The sequence below is a fragment of the Pseudopipra pipra genome, chromosome 29 (assembly GCF_036250125.1).
Source record: "Pseudopipra pipra isolate bDixPip1 chromosome 29, bDixPip1.hap1, whole genome shotgun sequence".
Classification (NCBI taxonomy): Eukaryota; Metazoa; Chordata; class Aves; order Passeriformes; family Pipridae; genus Pseudopipra; species Pseudopipra pipra.
The window spans coordinates 1,769,014-1,786,909 of record NC_087577.1 but is presented as its reverse complement, the minus strand read 5'-3'; the positions used below and the strand labels follow the sequence as shown (position 1 = coordinate 1,786,909).

At 63.7% G+C, this 17,896-nt stretch overlaps 1 protein-coding gene across 6 annotated transcripts; it reads right to left on the bottom strand.

Moving 5' to 3' along the window:
• Positions 1-382: 382 nt before the first annotated feature.
• Positions 383-17,442, bottom strand: BCAN (brevican). Of its 6 annotated transcripts, XM_064638394.1 has the most exons (15): positions 14,029-14,751; positions 11,403-11,495; positions 10,890-11,282; positions 10,584-10,758; positions 10,362-10,489; positions 9,047-9,340; positions 7,546-7,809; positions 6,605-6,769; positions 6,035-6,433; positions 3,855-3,962; positions 3,511-3,669; positions 1,888-1,970; positions 1,417-1,561; positions 1,030-1,212; positions 383-945 (listed from the first exon to the last, which is right to left on the bottom strand). In XM_064638394.1, the coding sequence occupies exons 1-15, from the start codon at positions 14,045-14,047 to the stop codon at positions 920-922; spliced, it is 2,634 nt and encodes an 877-aa protein (XP_064494464.1). In that variant the 5' UTR covers positions 14,048-14,751; the 3' UTR covers positions 383-919. The 6 variants fall into 6 exon arrangements, with proteins under 6 accessions (XP_064494464.1, XP_064494461.1, XP_064494460.1 ...); XM_064638391.1 differs by lacking the exon at positions 14,029-14,751 and adding an exon at positions 17,202-17,442 and having other exon boundaries at positions 6,035-6,769; XM_064638390.1 differs by having other exon boundaries at positions 6,035-6,769; positions 14,029-14,755.
• Between the last annotated feature and the right edge of the window lie 454 nt (positions 17,443-17,896).

The window sequence follows — 17,896 nt, the reverse complement described above, 5'->3', positions numbered from 1 at the left end:
ACAGGGACTTTCCATCTCTGATGCCCTGTCCGAGTGTTATCTGTGTTCCAGGCTCCGGGGGTTTCCGGGTGTTGCTGTTTGATACAGCCCAGGAGAGCTATAAAAAGCTGTGGAACTGGCACAGTGCAGGGGGATTAACAGCCTGGGGAGATGCTGGCATCCCCTGGCACCTGTCTTGTGTGGTAGCAACATCCCAGTTCAAGCCCTGACCAGTGCCCAGTGTCACTGGGATGTGCAGGCACTTTGGTCTGTGCCTCGCTGCTTCTGTGCCCAGGCTCTCAGTCTGCTGGTGGAGGCTGACATGGTCTCTATTTTGGGGCTGTGCAGCCCTGCCTGTCTCACCCTGTGCCTGACCCCCCACACCAAATGACCAGGCCACCACTCTGCACCATCCGTTTACTGTTTTAATACCCACAGGAACACGGAGAGGAGGTTTGGGCAACACGTACACAACTCCAAGCCTGTGGTGGTGACTTCTGCCTTTCCTGGGAAGTGCAGAAGCACCCCCACACCCCAGGAAGGTGCTGAGCTGCAGCAGAGCTTGGATGTCCCCATGTCACCCCCCACCAGGGTGTCACAGAATGAGAACCCTTGGGGCAGAGGTGGGAGAAAGAGGCTGAAGGTGATACTGGCATGTCGCTGCCATCCCCTGCCCATGGTGTCCCCCTTGATTTCGACTCTGTTGTGACTGCCGGAACAAAACTCCCGTTGTGCTGCATTTCAGGTCACTGTCGGTTCCTTTCGAGGGGGTCTTTAGTTATTAGGATTTCTTTGTACAGGTATAAAACAAACAAGGAGGCAGACACTCAACAGCGAGGTTTCATCCCACGCCGGTGTCTGTGCCGGTGTCCCAGTGCCGTCCCCATCCCCACGAGCTCCAGGGCCTGGGCAGGTGGTGGCTGCTGCCCCGGGGACTCATTCAGTTGTCACGGGGCTGAGCCAGGCCTGGGGGGGACACAAGAAGGCCCAGGTGAAGGGAAGGCCAGGTGAGCAGATGCCAGAGGAATTCGGGGGGGGCCTGGAGCTCACCGGGGCGACAGGCCAGCTGGGGCGGCTCCCACGTGCCGTCCTCGCGGCAGCGGATGACGGGCGAGCGGCGCGGGACGAGGCCGTGCCGGCACTGGTACCGCGCCGTGGAGCCGATCTCGTAGCGCTGCTTTGGTTTGCCAAAGGCACGGGCGTTGGCGAGGGCGGGGGGGGGCCCGCACTGCACTGCGAGGGGGGGTCGGGGTCATTGCAGCCGGCGTGGAGGGACAGCCCCCCCAGCCTGGAGCAAACACTGCCCCATAAACCCCAAACGGGCCGAGGGGCCCACGCACAGGAGCTGTTTGCCCGCTGTGGGGATGGTGGGAACCCCCTCTTTGGGGGTCGCAGAGGGGCGCAGCCTCAGCCCGGGGTGGGGGAGGCACGGCTTACCCAGCCCCATTTTGCAGGTGTAGGAGAGGTGGTAGTTGCAGGGCACATCGCTCCACTGGCCCCCGTCGTGCCACACGATGACCACACAGTTCTCACCAGAGAGGAAGTAGCTGTCGGGCTGCCCGGGGTGCCAGTTCTCATAGAGCTGGGGGGACAGGCATGGCAGGGTGCACGGGGCACCCCAGCACACCCTTTAAGTGTGTGTGGGGGGGGTCCTGCACCAGCACACACCCGTCTGCAGCCTCCTGGCTGTGACATCTCCCTCAGGAACGAGGTGCCACCTCCATGCCCCTTGGCATGGCCTCGGCACCCCAAATCTCAGGGTCTGGCTTCCCTGAGAATGCTCAGCCCTGCTGAGGGGCTTCAAATCCTGGCCCCAGGGTTGGACCCCAGTGCTGGAGAAGGATGACAAGGTGCCAGGCAGGGTGAGGGGACACGAGGGCACACAAGGGCTTACCCAGCCCGACTTACCAAGGGGCTTCCGTCAGACCACTGGAAATCCCCCTCGATGGTCCGGTCGTTCAAGCCGATCCATTGGTATTCCCTGTACTGGTCTGGGGGGCAGGGGGTGAGCTGGAGGTGGGAACACACCCAGGCAGCCCAGCACCACCTGGCAGGAGGGGGCCGAAGGGTACTGGAGGCTGAATTTGGGGTCTGAGGATGAGTGCGGGGAAGCAGAGGTGTCCATCCCCCTGCAGCGGGAGGGTGATGGGAGATATGGGGACAAGGGGAGCCCCGAAAGGGACACAGCGAGACCCCCTCGGCCCACACCCCGGAGCGGCGGGGCTGGGCTGGCCGGGAGAGGGCGGCATTGCCCCGGGACCCCGCCGGTCCCTGCCCGTCCCCACGTGTCCCTGCCGGCACCCGCCTGTCCCTGCCGATCCCTTTCTGTTCCTGCAGGTCCTCACCTGTCCTTGCCGGTCCCCACCTGGCCTTGCCTGTCCCCACCCGGCCCTGCAGGTCCTCACCTGTCCTTGCCGGTCCCTGCCTGTTCCTGAATGTCCCTACCTGTCCCTGCAGGTCCCCACCTGGCTCTGCCTGTCACTGCTTGTTCCTGCAGCTCTCTGCCTGCCTTTGCCTGTCCCTGCAGGTCCCCACCTGGCTCTGCTGGTCCCTTTTCTGGTCTGGACAGTCCCTGCCTGGCCCTGCAGCCTCTTGCCTGTCCATACCTGTCCCCACCTGTCCCTGCAGCTCCCTGCGAGTTCTCTCCCTGTCCCTCTCCTCCTTCACCCTCAAGTCCCTCCAGACCTCTTTGCTCTCTGTCCCATCCCCACCACTCTTGTCCCTGCTCTCTCTCCCTCTGCCTTCCCCCCTGTCCCTCCACAGCTGCTTTCAGGAGGGTTATTGCTTTGCCTTCAAATTTACTTGCATATGTCCAACCCTCTGCCGGTCTGTCCACTTGTCATTGGATCATGGAATTGTTTAGGTTGGAAAAGCTCTCCAAGACCACCAAGTCCAACCATTCCCCAGCACTGCCAAGGCCACCACTAATCCATGTCCCCAAGTGCCACATCCACATGTCTGTTAAATCCCTCCAGGGCTGGACAACCAGTGCCTGACCACCCTTCCATGAAGAAGTTTTCCCAATGTCCAGCCTAAACCTCTCCTGGTGCAACTGAGGCCATTTCCTCTTGTCCTGTCACTTGTTACCTGGGAGAAGAGCCTGACCCCCACTCGGCTCTCGCCTTCTGTCAGGGAGTTGGAGAGAGTGAGAAGGTCCCCCTTGAACCTCCTTTCCTCCACGCTGAGCCCCCCCAACTCCCTCAGCTGCTCCTGGTGCTCCAGACCCTTCCCCAGCTCCATTCCCCTTCTGTGCTCACACTCCAGCCCCTCAATGTCTTTCTCGTCATGAGGGGCCCAAGACTGAGCCTATCTGCTCCCATGTCTCTCCATGTTACTATCCATCTTCTCCCATGTCTATCCATGTATCTGTCTACCTGTCCATCCACCCACCCATCAGCTCTGAAGGGCCAGGCTCTGCCTCAGCTCTTGGCTACTTTTTTGGCTTAAGGTTTAAAACTTGCAGACCAGGACTGAGGGTCATTGGGCAGCGGTCCAGGGGTGTGCAGCAGGGTCTGGGGTGACATCACGTACCATTAATGAAGTCCTGCTCTTCAGGGGTCAGGATGGTGGCAAGGTGTCCCCCGTAATGTCTGCACTGGGTCTCTGCGTCCTCCCAGCTCCTCCGGGTGGAGAAGTGCTTGTAACAGGCTCCCTGGAAGCTGTCCCAGCCGGGGCTGCACCTCCTCAGCGCTGAGCCCCGGCGGGGAGCAAGGAGGGAGAGAGGAGAGGGTCAGGGGGATGGAGCCCAACTCACCCCAGACTCCTTGATTTCCCCACTTTTATGTCTCCTGAGCCGCTGCTTCAGCAGCTGAGATGGCAGCAGGACCTGGACAGGGGCAACCTGGTGTGGCCACGGTGGGACCTGGGGGACTCACGTCTTTCACAGCTGCTGCCTCCGTAGCCGGGCAGGCACAGGCAGGTGACGTGGGTGTCGTCCTCCGTGCAGGTCCCTCCGTTCAGGCAGGGGTTGGGGACACAGCCACCTGCAAGGCACACACAGCCGTCCTCACCGCGGGGGCTCGGGGACCTTGTCAGTGCCCAGCATCGCCAGAGCCTCATCCCTGTGTGTCCCACAGCCACCAGGTCTCTGAGCTGGCCCCTGGGGCCAGCCAGTGTGGAGCAGGTGAAGGACTGGGGTGCATGGTGATGTGCCCAGAGCCGTCCCACGCTGCCCTTTGTCCATGGGATGGACCCATCTTAGCTGTCCTGGCCCAGAGCTGGCCGGACCTGGGGCTTTGGCCTCCCCTCAGGGCACAGAGACATGAGCTGGATGCTCTCATCCTCCACAACAGTGGTCTGGCTGCCATGCCAGCCCCTGGCCCGCTCCTGCTGCCCGGGCACAGCTCCTGCTTTCCCCTGGAGTGACGCAGCAGTTGTACTTTGGGAGGGGAACACACAAAGGATAAACCCTTCGGCACCTCCTGGCCGCACATCCTCAGCCTGGCAGCAAGGTGAGCCACATGCCTGCCTCTCTGGTGTCACCTTCCGCCTGGCCAGGGCTGATAACTCAGCCGGTGCTGTCCCCAGCCCGCGTGTCCCCAGCAGCCCGTTACGGTCATTAATGCACCCGAAGCACACCGTGTGCTTCCAGCCCAGCTCAAGAGTGTGATGAAGGGTTGCTGCCAGCACCAGCCGAGCGAGGACTGAAAGTCCTTGGCCTCCTTCATCCTAATGGTGCCCCATTTCATGGGCCTTGGCTCAGTGGAGACGTGACAAGGGTGATGCTGTCACCCTCACCCATCCCCAGGCGCCATCACCTCCCCACAAGGTGCCAGCAGCTCACTCGGGACATTCAGCTCGTCCCCAGCAGACCGAGGAACGGGGAGGGATGGGCGATTTAGGGCCCTAACATCACATGGACGGCTCTTCCTGGGCAGGCATCTCTCCTTGCCAGGGCAAGGGCAACCACCCCACAAGGTCTTGCCACCCTCCATAGAGCCTCCTTCACGCCACGGGACCAGGCAGGGCACTGCCAGAGCAGGGGGGGAGGGACCTCACATGGTACCCTCTGCTGCAGCTGCCCTTGCAGGGAACAGGGGGGTAGGGTCTTGGCTGCTCTGCACTGCATTGGAGCTGGGAGCATCCCCGGGGGGGGGGGGGCAGAGGGTGGGTCTGGGTGGGTGACACCCACCTGCAGCAGTTCATGCACCCACCACTCACCCATCTCAGCCCTCCTGTGGGGGGACCAGGGCTGGGGTGAGGGGGAAACTGCCCCCTGGGGGGCCTGCAGCAACTTTGGGGTACTTGGTCACCAAAGGCAAGGTTCTCTTGAGGCTCTGCACCCCACGACCCATCGGTGCCCCCATGTTTCCCCCTGCTCATGTCATGCAGCCCTCACCCCTCCTCCCGGGGCAGCGTGGGGTGACCCATCCCCAGGGGGGCCACATGGAGCATGCAAAGCAGCCATACCCCCCAGACCTCAGGGGGGGTCCCATCCACCCCATTCCTAGGGACTCACGGGGCCAGAGGGTGGGGGATTAGTTCGTCAGTGGGAGAGGCGCGTGGGCAGCAGGCGCAAGGACGAAGGGAAGAGCTCGCCGAGATGCTTGTTCTAGAAAGCTTTTAATTCCCTTTATTAGTACCACGGTTAGTCAGAGCAGGGGCTGGGGCTGCCTTTTGCTTATTGGGCTTTTTCATGGAAACAGTCATTAAAACACTTCACAGAAGTAGAAGAGATTTAAGTGCATGCAGACCTCGGACCAATTTGTTTGACAAATATGTGCTTCTCCAGACCTGTAACCTTCCCTTACCCAGCTGAGGAGGACAGAGAGAGAGAGACAGACGGACGGACAGACAGAGGGAAGCACAGCGTGAAGGAAAGGTGTTGACTTTCTCTATTGCCAAAGAGCAGCCAAGAGGGCTGCCCCGAGGGCGAGGGTGGCACGGCGGGGACCCCCGGCCGAGCTGGCGCCTGCCCCGACGCTGGCCCGCTCCGTGGGGAGGGCGGGCAGGGGCACAGCCGTGCTGGGGGCCGGGTCTCCCAACGGGGTTCCCGCCAGGGTCACCCCAGAGCTGCCAGTACGGGGAGAGGTGAGGCCATCCCTGCGGGTCCCACCTGGTTCTCCAGGAACGGCTGCAAGGAAACCCTCCACGGTTGCAACGGAGGGAGCAGGTTGCTCTTCCTCCTCCTCCTCCTCCTCCTCCCGGGAAGGTGCAGCGGGCATCCCGCGGTCAGCGCCCGGGGGTCGCGGCACAGCCTCCTCTTCTTCCAGGGCTGGGGCGCGGCTGCCGCCGGGCACCGCCGTTGCCTTCGCTGCGGGGACGGTGCTCCCGTCCCCCGGGGCCGCAGGCGAGGGGAACCACGGGGCCCCTGACAGCTCCTCTCCCTCCTCCTGCGGCTGCGAGGGCGCAGCGGGCAGCGGGGAAGCCCCGAGGCTTTCGACCACGTCTCCGGAGAGCTCGGCGTCTTCAGCGGCGGGGACGGGGCTGCTCGTCCCGCCGGGCTTGTGGCGCTCTGTCGAGGTGGCAGAAGCGGCACCGGTTGGCGATGGCACACGGTGCCCAGGTGCCCCAGGGCTGGCAGGGTGGGCCGGCCGCCCCATGGAGTCCCGCGGGCGGTCGGGGCGGTGTGCGGGGGCGGCAGGGCTGGGCGGCCGGGGAAAGCCCTCAGGAGGCTCCGTGTCACCTGCTGGGACAGCGGTGGGTCCCTCTGCGCCCAGCCGCGGGGCCACGGAGAGTGTCTCTGTGCCGGGGGCTCCGTCCGGCTCCAGGCTGGGGTCTCGCCCTCCGCCCGGGCTCTCCGCTGATGTGCTGCCAGGGCCCCTGCCCGGCGCTGCTCCCTGTTCTTCCTCTGCAAAGGGCAAGGCAGAAAGGCAGTGAGACGCCTGCGCCGGGAGCCAGCCGGACCAAGGGGCCGCGGGCTCCGGCATCTCCCGCCAGCGCTGCCGACCCTCCCCCGGTGGGCAGAGCCGGGGGGGCGATGCCAGCACAGAGGTGCGCGGGGAGATGGAAGCGGCCCCGAGCCCGTGTGACACTGTCTCCTCTGAACCGGCACGGCTGACAGCTCTGGTTTGACCACTGCCAAGCCCAGCCCTGGCTTGTCTGTGGCAGGGGCCGTGCTCAGCCCCTCACCGCTGTGCCTGGCCTCCTTTCCCTCCAGCTGCCAGCGCCCTTGACCAGCTCCTTGCTCTGCTAAACTACGGTCCAGCACTGACCCTGCACGCTGGACTGTGGCTGAGGGAGGGACACAACGGATGTCCCCACACCAGTGCACAGCCCTACACCAAGACACCAGTGCACCAGCCATGGGGGCTCCCTCTGCAGGAGGGACAGGGACAGCAGGGGTGACCTGGGCACCCACGGGTGCCTCCAACCTCTCCTCGCAATCCTGGGGCCTCTGTGCCTGCTGTTCCTCTCTGTGTCCCAGCCCTGGCACGGCCACAGCAGCTGCTCAACCTACCAGTGTGGGACAGTCCGTGCCTGGCCACGGTGGCTGCCCCACTGTCCCTGTCCCCCCGTCCTCCTCCACAGGCCATGGGCTCCCCAGCTTTGCACCGCAGCTAAGTGGGACACCTGCCTCGGGGATGGCTGGGGCCGTGGGGAAAGGGGAGGCAGGGGTGGGGTGACCTGAGGACACGGAGGTATCTAGTGGGGGGTGCCGGGCCCCTGGCCCTGGTGTGTCTTCGGGGGACGGGCTCGGCTTTTCCAGCTCAGCGTCCTCAAAGAAAGGGACGGCGTAAATAGCCCCTCGCGACTCAAGCTCCACTGGTGCTCTGGGCAGCTGCAGCTCCTCCAGCTTTTCTGCCACTGTGACAATCTCCTGGAGGAGATTCTCCTCGGGCTCTTGGGCTTGGTATTTTCCTGCAGCCTCAGGGAAAGAGTTTGTCCCTTCTGTGGGCAGAAAGAAAGTGGGATATTACTGCCCTGTCCTGCCCCAGTGGCAGGCAGAGATGCCCTCACCCCACAGTGGGGCTGGAGTCCTGGCACCCCTGCAGGGACTCAGCTGTCATTGACCTCCCCTTCCCCGCCTAAAGAGGGTCAGCACGGGGCAGGATCAGGCCTTCCAAGTTGCTGTTGGAGCCAGAAGAGCCAACAGCCCCAGTGGGAGCTTTGGGGCTTGGCAGCACGTAGGGGGGCCAGATCCTTAACCCTGCATTCCCCTCTCGGGAACGGTCCTTCTCCACACCCCCACCTCCACCCCGGGGAGAGCAGACATGCACGGGGAGTTAGTGTGTTACAGGGGGCTCGGATTCACGGGACGGGTCCATCCTGCCTAACCCATCCTGCCTAACCCTGCTGAGAGGTGGGGAATCTGAGGTACGGAGATGTGCAGCATCCAGTCGATCCGGGGGCAGTGTCCCCGTACTGCCCCGAGGGGATACACGGAGAGGTGGGATCGGGCAGGAGGAGTGGAGAAGCAGCTCTTCCTCCCTCCATGCCCATTATCCCTGCAGCTCATCACCTGCGGGGCTCGCCGGCGGTGCAGGCAGTGCTGAGCCACTGCCCACGGGTCTCCTCCCTGCCCACCGTGGGAGGTATTGCCCCAAACCAGCCTGGTAGGCTGTGTTCCACAGTCCCCAGGACCCAGTAGTGCCCCCCAGGCCAGCAGCTGTGCTCACAGAGCTCACACAGACCGACGGTGCCACGCAGGACATCCCTGTTCCACCACGATCTAGTGGCGCAGTACTGAGGACATGCAGGGCATCCCTGCTCTGTCGTGACATATCAGCATGCACTGCTGAGACCACGCAGAGCACCCCCCTCTACCCAGAGCTATCAGCATGCAGGATCAGGACCATGCAGGTTATCCCTCCCCGGTCACGACACGCAGCGTGGAGACCGTGCAAGACATTCCTATCCTACCGCGGTAAGTCAAGATGGCACAAAACACCCCTGCCCGCCCTATCGCGATAGCGCAGCGCGCGGCACGGAGAACATGCAGGGATCCCGACGCGATCCCGATCCTGCAGGACAGCCCGTCTCTGCTGCACGCAGCGCACTCGGGTGGCCTGGGGGTGGCACCTCGCACCCGCCGGGGACCTGAAAGCCCTGCCAGAGCCTTCCCGAGGCCTCCCGCCGGTCCCTGCCCAGGAGCGCCCGCGGGCCGCGGGGTAGTGCCCCTCTTTACCTCGGAAACAGTACGCATCGTATCTGCTCTGGGCATCGGGGAATCCCGTCTGGTTGCGGAAGAGGAAGATGGTTTTGACACCCGGCAGGGCTCCGCCGCAGCGCTCCCGAGGGGTGACGATGGGGTAGCGGACGCTGCCGTCGGCCAGCCAGCCGGGGCTGCAGGCGTCCAGCCCCGCGTTCCAGGCTGCGTAGAGCTGCCCCGGGCTCGCCAGCTCCGCGCCCAGCGCCCGGCAGCGCTCCACCGCCTCCTCCAGCGTGAACCTGGCTGGGGCCGTCTCCAAAAAGATCTCCCCTGCGAAGAGAGGAAGGAGACGGGGCGTCAGAGCTGGGGGGGGCAGGGGCTGTGAGAGCCCCCTCACCTCCTCCACTCTCCGCACGACCCCAGGAGCTGGCGTGGAGGTGGGGACTTCAGCGTGTGGAGGCACACCAGGGGCTGGAGGAGCCTGCCTGTATCCCTGCCTTCCTTCTTGCCTTCCTCCTTGCCTTCCTCCTTGCCTGCATTCCTGTCTTCCTCCCTGCCTGCATCCCTGCCTCCTGTTTCCCTGCACATGCACGTGGCAACCACAGTGCAGGCATGACTGGAGCTCTTGTGCCACATGGGATTCCTGCCCTTGCAAACAGAGCTGAGACTTTGAAGCATCCATGAACCACGAACAGGACCACAGATGAGCAGGTCTTCACCCTGCACAGCACAATCCACAAGCAGGACATTTCTAAGGGGGATCTGCAAGCCCAGTGGATACTGTGGTGGGGCTTCACACCGAGGAGTTCTGGGCACATTACATGTCGGCCCCACAACCACACTGATCTCCCTGTCCCAGCACATCGTGCCCTGCACACAGGCAACCTGTCCCTTGTCCCTGCCACCCTGCCTGGCATCACCCCAACCGACCCCACAACAGCTGCTGCCACCAGTGGGGAGCCCCATCAGGGTCCAAAGGAGGGACTGGCCACTCCCCACACACACGGCTGGGTGGGATCTGCAGCACCACAGCACGTGCAAAGCGTGGTACGAGCACAACCAAACCCCAAACCACCTCGCAGCGTTAACCACGCTCTACTGCCAAACCAGGGCAGATCACCGTGGACACACTCCAGCCCGGGCACTGCCTGCTTCAAGGGAGAGAGCCCCTCATCCTCCCAAACCGAACCAGAATGCTTTAGGAAGCAGCACAGCAAGTCCCCACGGCCTGGAGCCAGAGCCTGAGGTTCAGGGCAGCTTTTTCCTTGGATTCACAACTGGTTACAGGGGCGAGTTAGTGTGGGAGCAAAAGCAGGGGAGGGCAAGAGGGGACTGGTGGCACCGCAGGCACCTGGGAGGTCCTCAGCGTAGCAGTACACGTCGTACATGTCCTCTGGGTCCACCACCCCGTAGTTCCTGACCCCAGGAAAGCCATTCATGTCTCCATAACAGGCCTCGCGGGGTGTCTGGATGGGGTACCTGGGGCAGGAGAGCACAGGGGAGGGTTGGTGACTCACAGAAGGGTGATGGGGGGAGGCAGTGGGTGCAATGCCCGGGTGGCTGCGGTGCCCACCTGACGGTCTGGTCGGCGATCCAGCCGGCGTCACACTGCTCGTAGCCGCCCAGATAGGCAGCGTAGAGCTGCTCGGGGGTGGCAATGCTGGCACCGATCCGGGCACAGGCTTCCTGCGCCTCGGCAAAGGTGTAGGCGTAGCGCATGGAGCCCTCCCGGTAGTGAAACACCACCCCTGGGGGAGGACAAAGGCGTGGGCAGGGGGCTTCGTGGCAGCCCCCCCGAAGTGGGTGCAGATGCACCTGGGGGGGCATTTGCTGAGCCAGGAGAGGGCCCCAACCCGCCCCAAGCCCCACCTTGGAGTACCTTTGACTTTGACATGGAGGATGTCGTGGCCGTCCTCGATGCCGTGCTGCACGTCGCAGCGGTAGATCCCCGAGTCGTTGGGCCGCAGCTCGGTGAGCAGGAGGGAGGCGTTGGTGTAGCGCTGGTGGAAGATGGGCAGGGAGGCGCGCAGGCGATAGTCCTCGCTCACCTTCACCCTGTCCCCCCGAGCTACCAAGATCTCCACCTCTCTGCCCTCAGAGATGAAGGTCCACTTGACCCGGGGGGTTCCCAGGACAGCCCGGCGGCCGCCCGTGCCGGCAGTGGGCTGGGGGCCAAGGTAGGTGATGAGGCAGGGGATGGTGATGTCGCCTGCCAGCACAGGGTCGAGGGCTGGGTGGCGTGGGATGGAGACCTGCAGAGCCTTGAGGTCCTCTGGGTGGGAGAAGAGAGGAGCCGTGAGCAGGACAAGGGTGGGGGCCCCTCTGAAGCCCCCACTATGGGGCACAGACGGGGCAGGGAGTGACGCAGATGCGGCCGATGACGCTGAGTTACCTGTGCCATCTCCAGGGCCAAACACCTGCGGGACCACTGTGGGGGCAAACACCCAGAGCAGCAGCAGCGGGAGGGCTGGGGCCATGCTCTGCCCTGCAAGGGGGGAGCAAAAACCACCAGCTGTCCTTAGAATCCAAAAAAGTATCAGAAACATCCCATCCCTGCCTGAGCGAGAGAGCTCAGGGGGAGCCCCCGGCCCATCTGTGCAGGGATGGGGTGTCAGGGCACAGAGGGAGAGGGCAGCACTGGCACGGCCGCAGGGCATGACCTGGACCCTTGGACAGTGGAGAGGAGAGGGAAGAGAAGGAAATGTGCCCTGGTTAACAGGAGGAAGGAGACAGCACGAGCTCCCAGGACCATTGGCTGGGAGCCACTGGGTACCATCCAGCCCCAGCAACCTTCCCTGGGAGCTGGGTCCCCTGGGGACAGCAGAGTCCAGTCTGGCACCGACGGCACGGAAGGTCTGAGCCCAAGCACTGGCCACAGAGGGCAGGGAGGCGATGCCAGCACCCGCGGTGCCGCCGTGAGAAACCTTGGGAAGGGTTCTAACAGCGGGTTAGAGCAGGAAAGAGGCAGCAAGGGAGGCGAGCGAGCAAGCGGGGCACATGCGTGTGCTTGTGCCGCTCCACGCGTGTCGCAGAGCTCGCACGTGCGGGTGTGCACACGCGTGTGCCTGTGCTCGTGCACGTGTGTGCTGAAGAGGGAGTGTTTGTGGAGGGGGTTGAGGTCAGCGAGCCGCTGGGGAGGGGTGACAGCCCAGGGCACACAAAGCACAGGGCAGAGGGGGAGGGAAGGAGCAGGGCGGCTTCTTTGCCATTCAGCTCACGCCGGAGGCTCCCTGCGCGCGGGCTGGGAAAACCGGGGCTGACCAAAGCAGCCATTATGTCCCAGGCCTCTCTCAGGCTGCCTGGCACAAAGGGCTCTCACCGGAGGGCTGGGGAACCAGTGCTGAAAGGAGAGCCCGGTGGCCAGCACCACCATCACCGGCCCCCAGCCCTCCCCAGGGAGCAGCTCAGGGGATGCCAGGCATGTCAGGAGGGGCTCCGGCTGCCCACGGCCTCTTGCAGCCCTCCGGAGGGGAGGGTGATGCTGGGCATGTGGGGAGATTCCCCTGCATGATGCACAGCCCTGATACCCCCTCACCTCTCTGCAGAGGTTCCTCAGGGGGCTGGGAGCTCCTCAGCCCCCCATGCCAGGATTGCATCACACCGTTCCCTGGGAACGGAGCACCCTGAGCCTCAGAGCAGCTTTGTGATTTATGAGCTCTTTGTGCTGCATTGATTTCGGCAGCCACAGTAGTGGCTTGGGCAGCTCCACAGCAGATCACTGGCTGCCAGGGCCAGCCTGCTGGGAGGCTGTCCTGGTCACCTGCATCCCTCTGCAAACTGTGCTCCTGGAGTGTGCCCAGGGGACCACTGCTCCGGGGAGAGGTGTGAGTACAGCCCCCAGCACTGAGCACTGTGCACTCACACCCCAGCATCATGCAACCAAGGATGTCCAGGCACCACCCACCACGGACATACAGCCCCTGGCAGCACATAACCATGGACATACAGCCCCTGGCACCACAAAACCATGGACATACAGCCCTTGGCACCACCCACTATGGACATACAGCCCCTGGCACCACACATCATGGATGTCCAGTCCCTGCTATCACACAACCATGGACATGCAGCCCCTGGCACCACGTAGCGATGAATGTACATCCTCTGGCACCACACACTAAGGATGTCCAGTCCCTGGCACCACACACCATGGATGTACAGCCCCTGGCACCAAGCAGCATGAATGCACAGCTCCTAGCACCAAGATCTGTGGACATACAACCCTAGCATTGCACAACCATGGACATACAGACCCTGGCACCAAACATCATGGACATACAGCATCTGGCACTGCACAGCCATGGGTGTACAGCCCCTGGCACCAAGCACCATGCATGCATAGCTCCTAGCACCAAGATCTGTGGACTTGAAGCCCCTGGCACCCCACATTTTGCACATCCCTGGCACCACCCAACGTGGACTTACAGCCCCTGGAAACACACACCAAGGATGTACAGACCCTGGAACCACACACCATGAACATACAGCCCCTGGCACCACACCCCATGGATGTATAGCCCCTGGCACCAAGCACCATGCATGCTCAGCTCCTGGCAGAAGCTCCATGGTCTTAGAGCCTCTGACACCCCACATCATGGATGCACAGCCCCTGGCACCACCCACTGTGAACATACAGCCTGTGGCATGACACACAATCGACGTCCAGCCCCTGGCACCACGCACCATGGACATACAGCCCCTGACACCACACACCATGGACATACAGCCCATGGCATGACACACCACCAATGTCCAGCCCCTGGCACCACGCACCGTGGACATACAGCCCATGGCACCAAGCACTATGGACATACAACCCCTGGCACCACACACCATGGACATACAACCCCTGGCATCAACACCATGGACATACAGCCCCTGGAACCACTCGTCATGGACATACAGCCCATGGCACCAAGCACCATGGACATACAGCAGCTGGCACCACACAGCCATGGGTGTACCACACAGCCCCTGGTACCACACACCATGGACATACAGCCCCTGGTACCACGCACCGTGAACGTCAACCATCATGCGTAGACCACAAACCTCCCCTTCCCAGCAGGAGCTCAGCAGGGGCAGCCGAAGCTCGATCACCCGGGACCCAGCTGGTGTTGTCAGGGCCAGGCCAGGGGCTTTCTCCGCTCCGGACGGATCATCTGAATGCAGCCCCGTGGCTCTGGAGTGAGGGATAAAACCCTCCTGCGCGGCCGCCGTGGCCGGGCTCCAGTGTGGGGGTTGGCTGCCACCCCCGGGGCGGCCAAGCGAGGAAGGCTTTTGTCACGGGCACCTTTCTTCCCATCCCCAAGGCGCCACGGTGGCGCGGGCAGCAGCCACGAAGCCCCAGGGAGGAAATCCAAGTGATAAAGCTCTGCAGGAATGGGGCAAACTGGGCTGAGTGGTCTCTGCTCCCTTCCCGTGCCCGTCCTGGCTGGACCAGTGTGCTGGCACCAGGAATGGGATGTGGAGAGGGTTAAACTCTGCCCATGGGTGACGTCCTGAGGTCCCCGAGTCCCATGATGGCAAGAGACTCTCAGCCATCAAATCTGGGGCTTGAGGTTGGATTTTTGGCTTGGGTTTTTTTCTTATTTTCCACAGATGGAAAATCTTTTGACCCACACGTCATGAGGGAAAAGCTGGGAGCAGGACTAGGGAAGGGCAGCCAAAAAGGTTGAAGAGGAGGAATGGCAGAGGCTCAGTTGCCTCTGAGACCTCAGAGCTCAGCAGATGCCAGGGAGGGACCGAGACAAAGGCACGCACGCACGTGGCAGGGCCAGCTAACCTCCATTTCCGTGGGAAACCAGGTGGAAAATGGAGCCGAAGACTATTTTGGGACAGGAGCGATCTTTCTTTTTCCCTTGAGCTCGGCCCTCCTTTCAGAGGCGGCTCCTTGAACGTGACAGGCCAGCAGGATTGGGGCTGCAGCACCTGGTCCAGAGCGGAAGGCAGGAGATGCTGCCAGGGGACGGTCGTGGGAGGGGGTCCCTTCTCATCTCGGAAGAGGGGCTTTCTCCTCCGCAGCCCCTCGTCCCCTCCACGTGACGGTTACTCATCCCGGCTCCCAAGGTGCCCTGCCAGCCCGCAGCGAGCCGGAGGAGGGGGGAGCAGAGCGGTGGCTTTCCAGGGATGCTCAGCTGCAGAATGAGTCAGCAGCCGCCGGCACAGCCTGGCCCCGCTCCAGCCCCAGCCCCACCAATGCAAAGGGCTCCGGACACCCCGCTGCCGCCCCGGCTGCCGGGCGGACCCGCAGCCACGGTTCGCTTGTGGCTGCGCCGTGTCCGTCCCCCCGCGGTGCTGCAAACTGGCGCTGCGTCCAGGATTCGTCCCCACCCCCGCGGGTGGGTGGGGCGCGACCATCGGAGGGGTCCCCGGAGCTGGGCAGTGCCAGGGACATGCCAGCTCAGGGTGTGCAGCGGGAAGAGCCCGGCAGCCTCTTGGCAGCAGCCGCTGGCAGAGCTTAAAGGGCCGGAAGCAGGTGGGGAGAGCGGGGCGGGGAGGGGTCCCTCCAGCTGCCAGAACCCCCCGCCCCCCACCCCAGCAGGGAGAAAGGGGCTCCTTGTTGCAGGGCTGGGCTGTGGGAAGTGTCCTCGGTCCGCGGGAGCCCAGGGAGGGTCCCTGGGGAGATACAGTCCCGCACGGAGGGGTGGGGACCGGAGCAGACCCCGCAGGAACCCTCCAGGGACACGTGAGCATGTGCACCCCCCGTAAGTGTGTCACACACACACGTGAAGGTTTGCACGCCCTTCCCCGGCTGTGGGGCTCCGGTGGGGAAAGTGAGGCACCAGGTGGGACAGAAGCGTGGGGTGGAGGACGGGGGGGTCCCAGACTTCAGCGCTGCTGCTCAGGTGGGACCCAGCCCCGCTGCCGCTCACCAGCAAACTCGCATCTCACCGTTCCCAGCGCGAGATCACCCGATCTCCCAGTTTTCCCAGCCTAAATCCATTCCCTGAAAAGCGGGGGATCGCCCTCTCTCTCTGCCCAGGAGCTGGAAAAGGCTCCGGGGAGTTTCTCCCACCCCCCGGCAGCCAAAAGGAAGAGCAACAGGTTCTGGGTTGGGCTGAGGCGGGAGAAGTCGGCGTGACGGGAGCAGCGGTCCCTTGCAGGGATGCTCAAGGGCAGCCCCTTCGTCCCGGGGACGAAATGCTCTGACTGCGGGAGGGGAAGCGGATTGCGGCAAACGGCCCCCACCTGGGGCACCCCACGGGGCACCTGGGGTTCACACTGGGGCTGCTCGGCTGGGAAGAGCCATGAAAATCCTCAAAAATTTCCCCCCGGGCCCTCCCGTCTCCCTCACTGGGACAGAGCCAGAGATTGGAGCCGAGAGAGCTGGGGGAGGACAGGGAGACCCGGCGGTGCCCTACAGCCACCCCAAACCCTGAGCTCGTCCCCAGCCCCCTGGGAATGGGCACTTTTGCCCCTAAACCCCTCCCCCTCCACGGGGAGTAGCGACACGGCCGGGCAGGAGCGGCGGGAGCCGGACCCCTGCCCAGCTCCGTGCCTCAGTTTCCCTTTCCACTGCTACCCTGACTGCAGCCTCCTTGGGACAAGGACCCCACGAGAGACTCTGCAGGACAGACGGGGAGGGCTCCTCCGTGACGGGACACCCCAGACCCATCCTGAATCCCCGGCCCCTCTCCCAAAACAGGGGGCCCGTGGGAGCAGCTGCTTAAACAGCCCGGTAAATCGCCCTTATCCCCAACCCCTTCGAGCCCCGCTGCGGGACGGGCTGGGCTCCAGGCTGCAGCAGCCAGGCAGTACCAAAGTCCTTTCTCCATCCAACTTCGCAAGAGCCCCCCCCCAACCCCGCTCTGCCTCCGGCGCTGCGGAGCCGCTTCAAGCTGATCCCTTAGAAAAAAAACTTGCAGCGCGGTGCTGTGCTCGGGGGCGCCGGTGACAAGGACAAACCTCCCCGAAGCGGCACCGCGGGGACCCCCAGGTCCGAGTATCCCCCCGCTGCAGGGCAGGAGGATGCCCTGTGCCCCCCACGGGGAAAAGCACGGGGGAAGCTCTGGGTATCCCCACGCCGGCTCAGCTCCCGTCTCACTTTCCGCCCGTGGGGAGGTGAAATGCGATCCTGAGATGAAAAGCGCAGTACGGCAGCGCCCCGGGGACACCGCAGCGCCCGGGGCACCGCCGGCCCCGCACCCCCGGGGGACATCGCCGGCCCCACGCGCTCCCCGCATCCCACCTGGCTCCGTGCGTGGCGGCAGCCCCGCGGCGGGGGCCCCTCTGTGCGGCGGGGGAAACGGGGGGTCCCCTTGCCCGGGGTCCCGGTGCGGGGTTGAGCTGCGGCTCCTCCGGGGCAGCGCGGGCAGCGGGCGGCAGCAGGTTGGCAGGACGGCTGGGAAAGAGCTGCACCAGGCATAAGTGCAGGCACCGAGAAAAGAGGCTTCTGTGTGTGTGTGTGTCCGTGTCCTCCACTCTTCTTTTTTTTTTTTTCCTTCCCCTTTCCCTCCTCCTTTTATATTTATTCCTTCCCCTAATTAAGAAGGGAAAAAAAAAAAAAAGATATTACCGTGTTGGCAGGCGCCTCGTCCCTCCCCGTCCCTCCCTCCTGGCAGCTGGCAAACCCCGCACGAGAGGAGGATGCTCAGCCCGGGCACGGTGTTAACCCAATGCAGCAGAAGTGGGCGAGCAGCCGGCACTGGGTCCCCCGGACCCTGCCGGAGATCGGGGGGTCCCCCTACCGCAGACCCCATCATGGCACGGGAACGTCCTTGGGATGGTTATTCCTAATATTTGGCAGCTTCAGCAGGACGGAGAGTGGACCAGAGAGTGGACCACAGGCGGGGGTCCCAGGACCCAGCGGAGGCTTTATTATGCAAAAGCCCCTTCGCTGCGAGGCCACAGTGGGTGGAGGCACCATCCGGGGGCCGGAGGGAC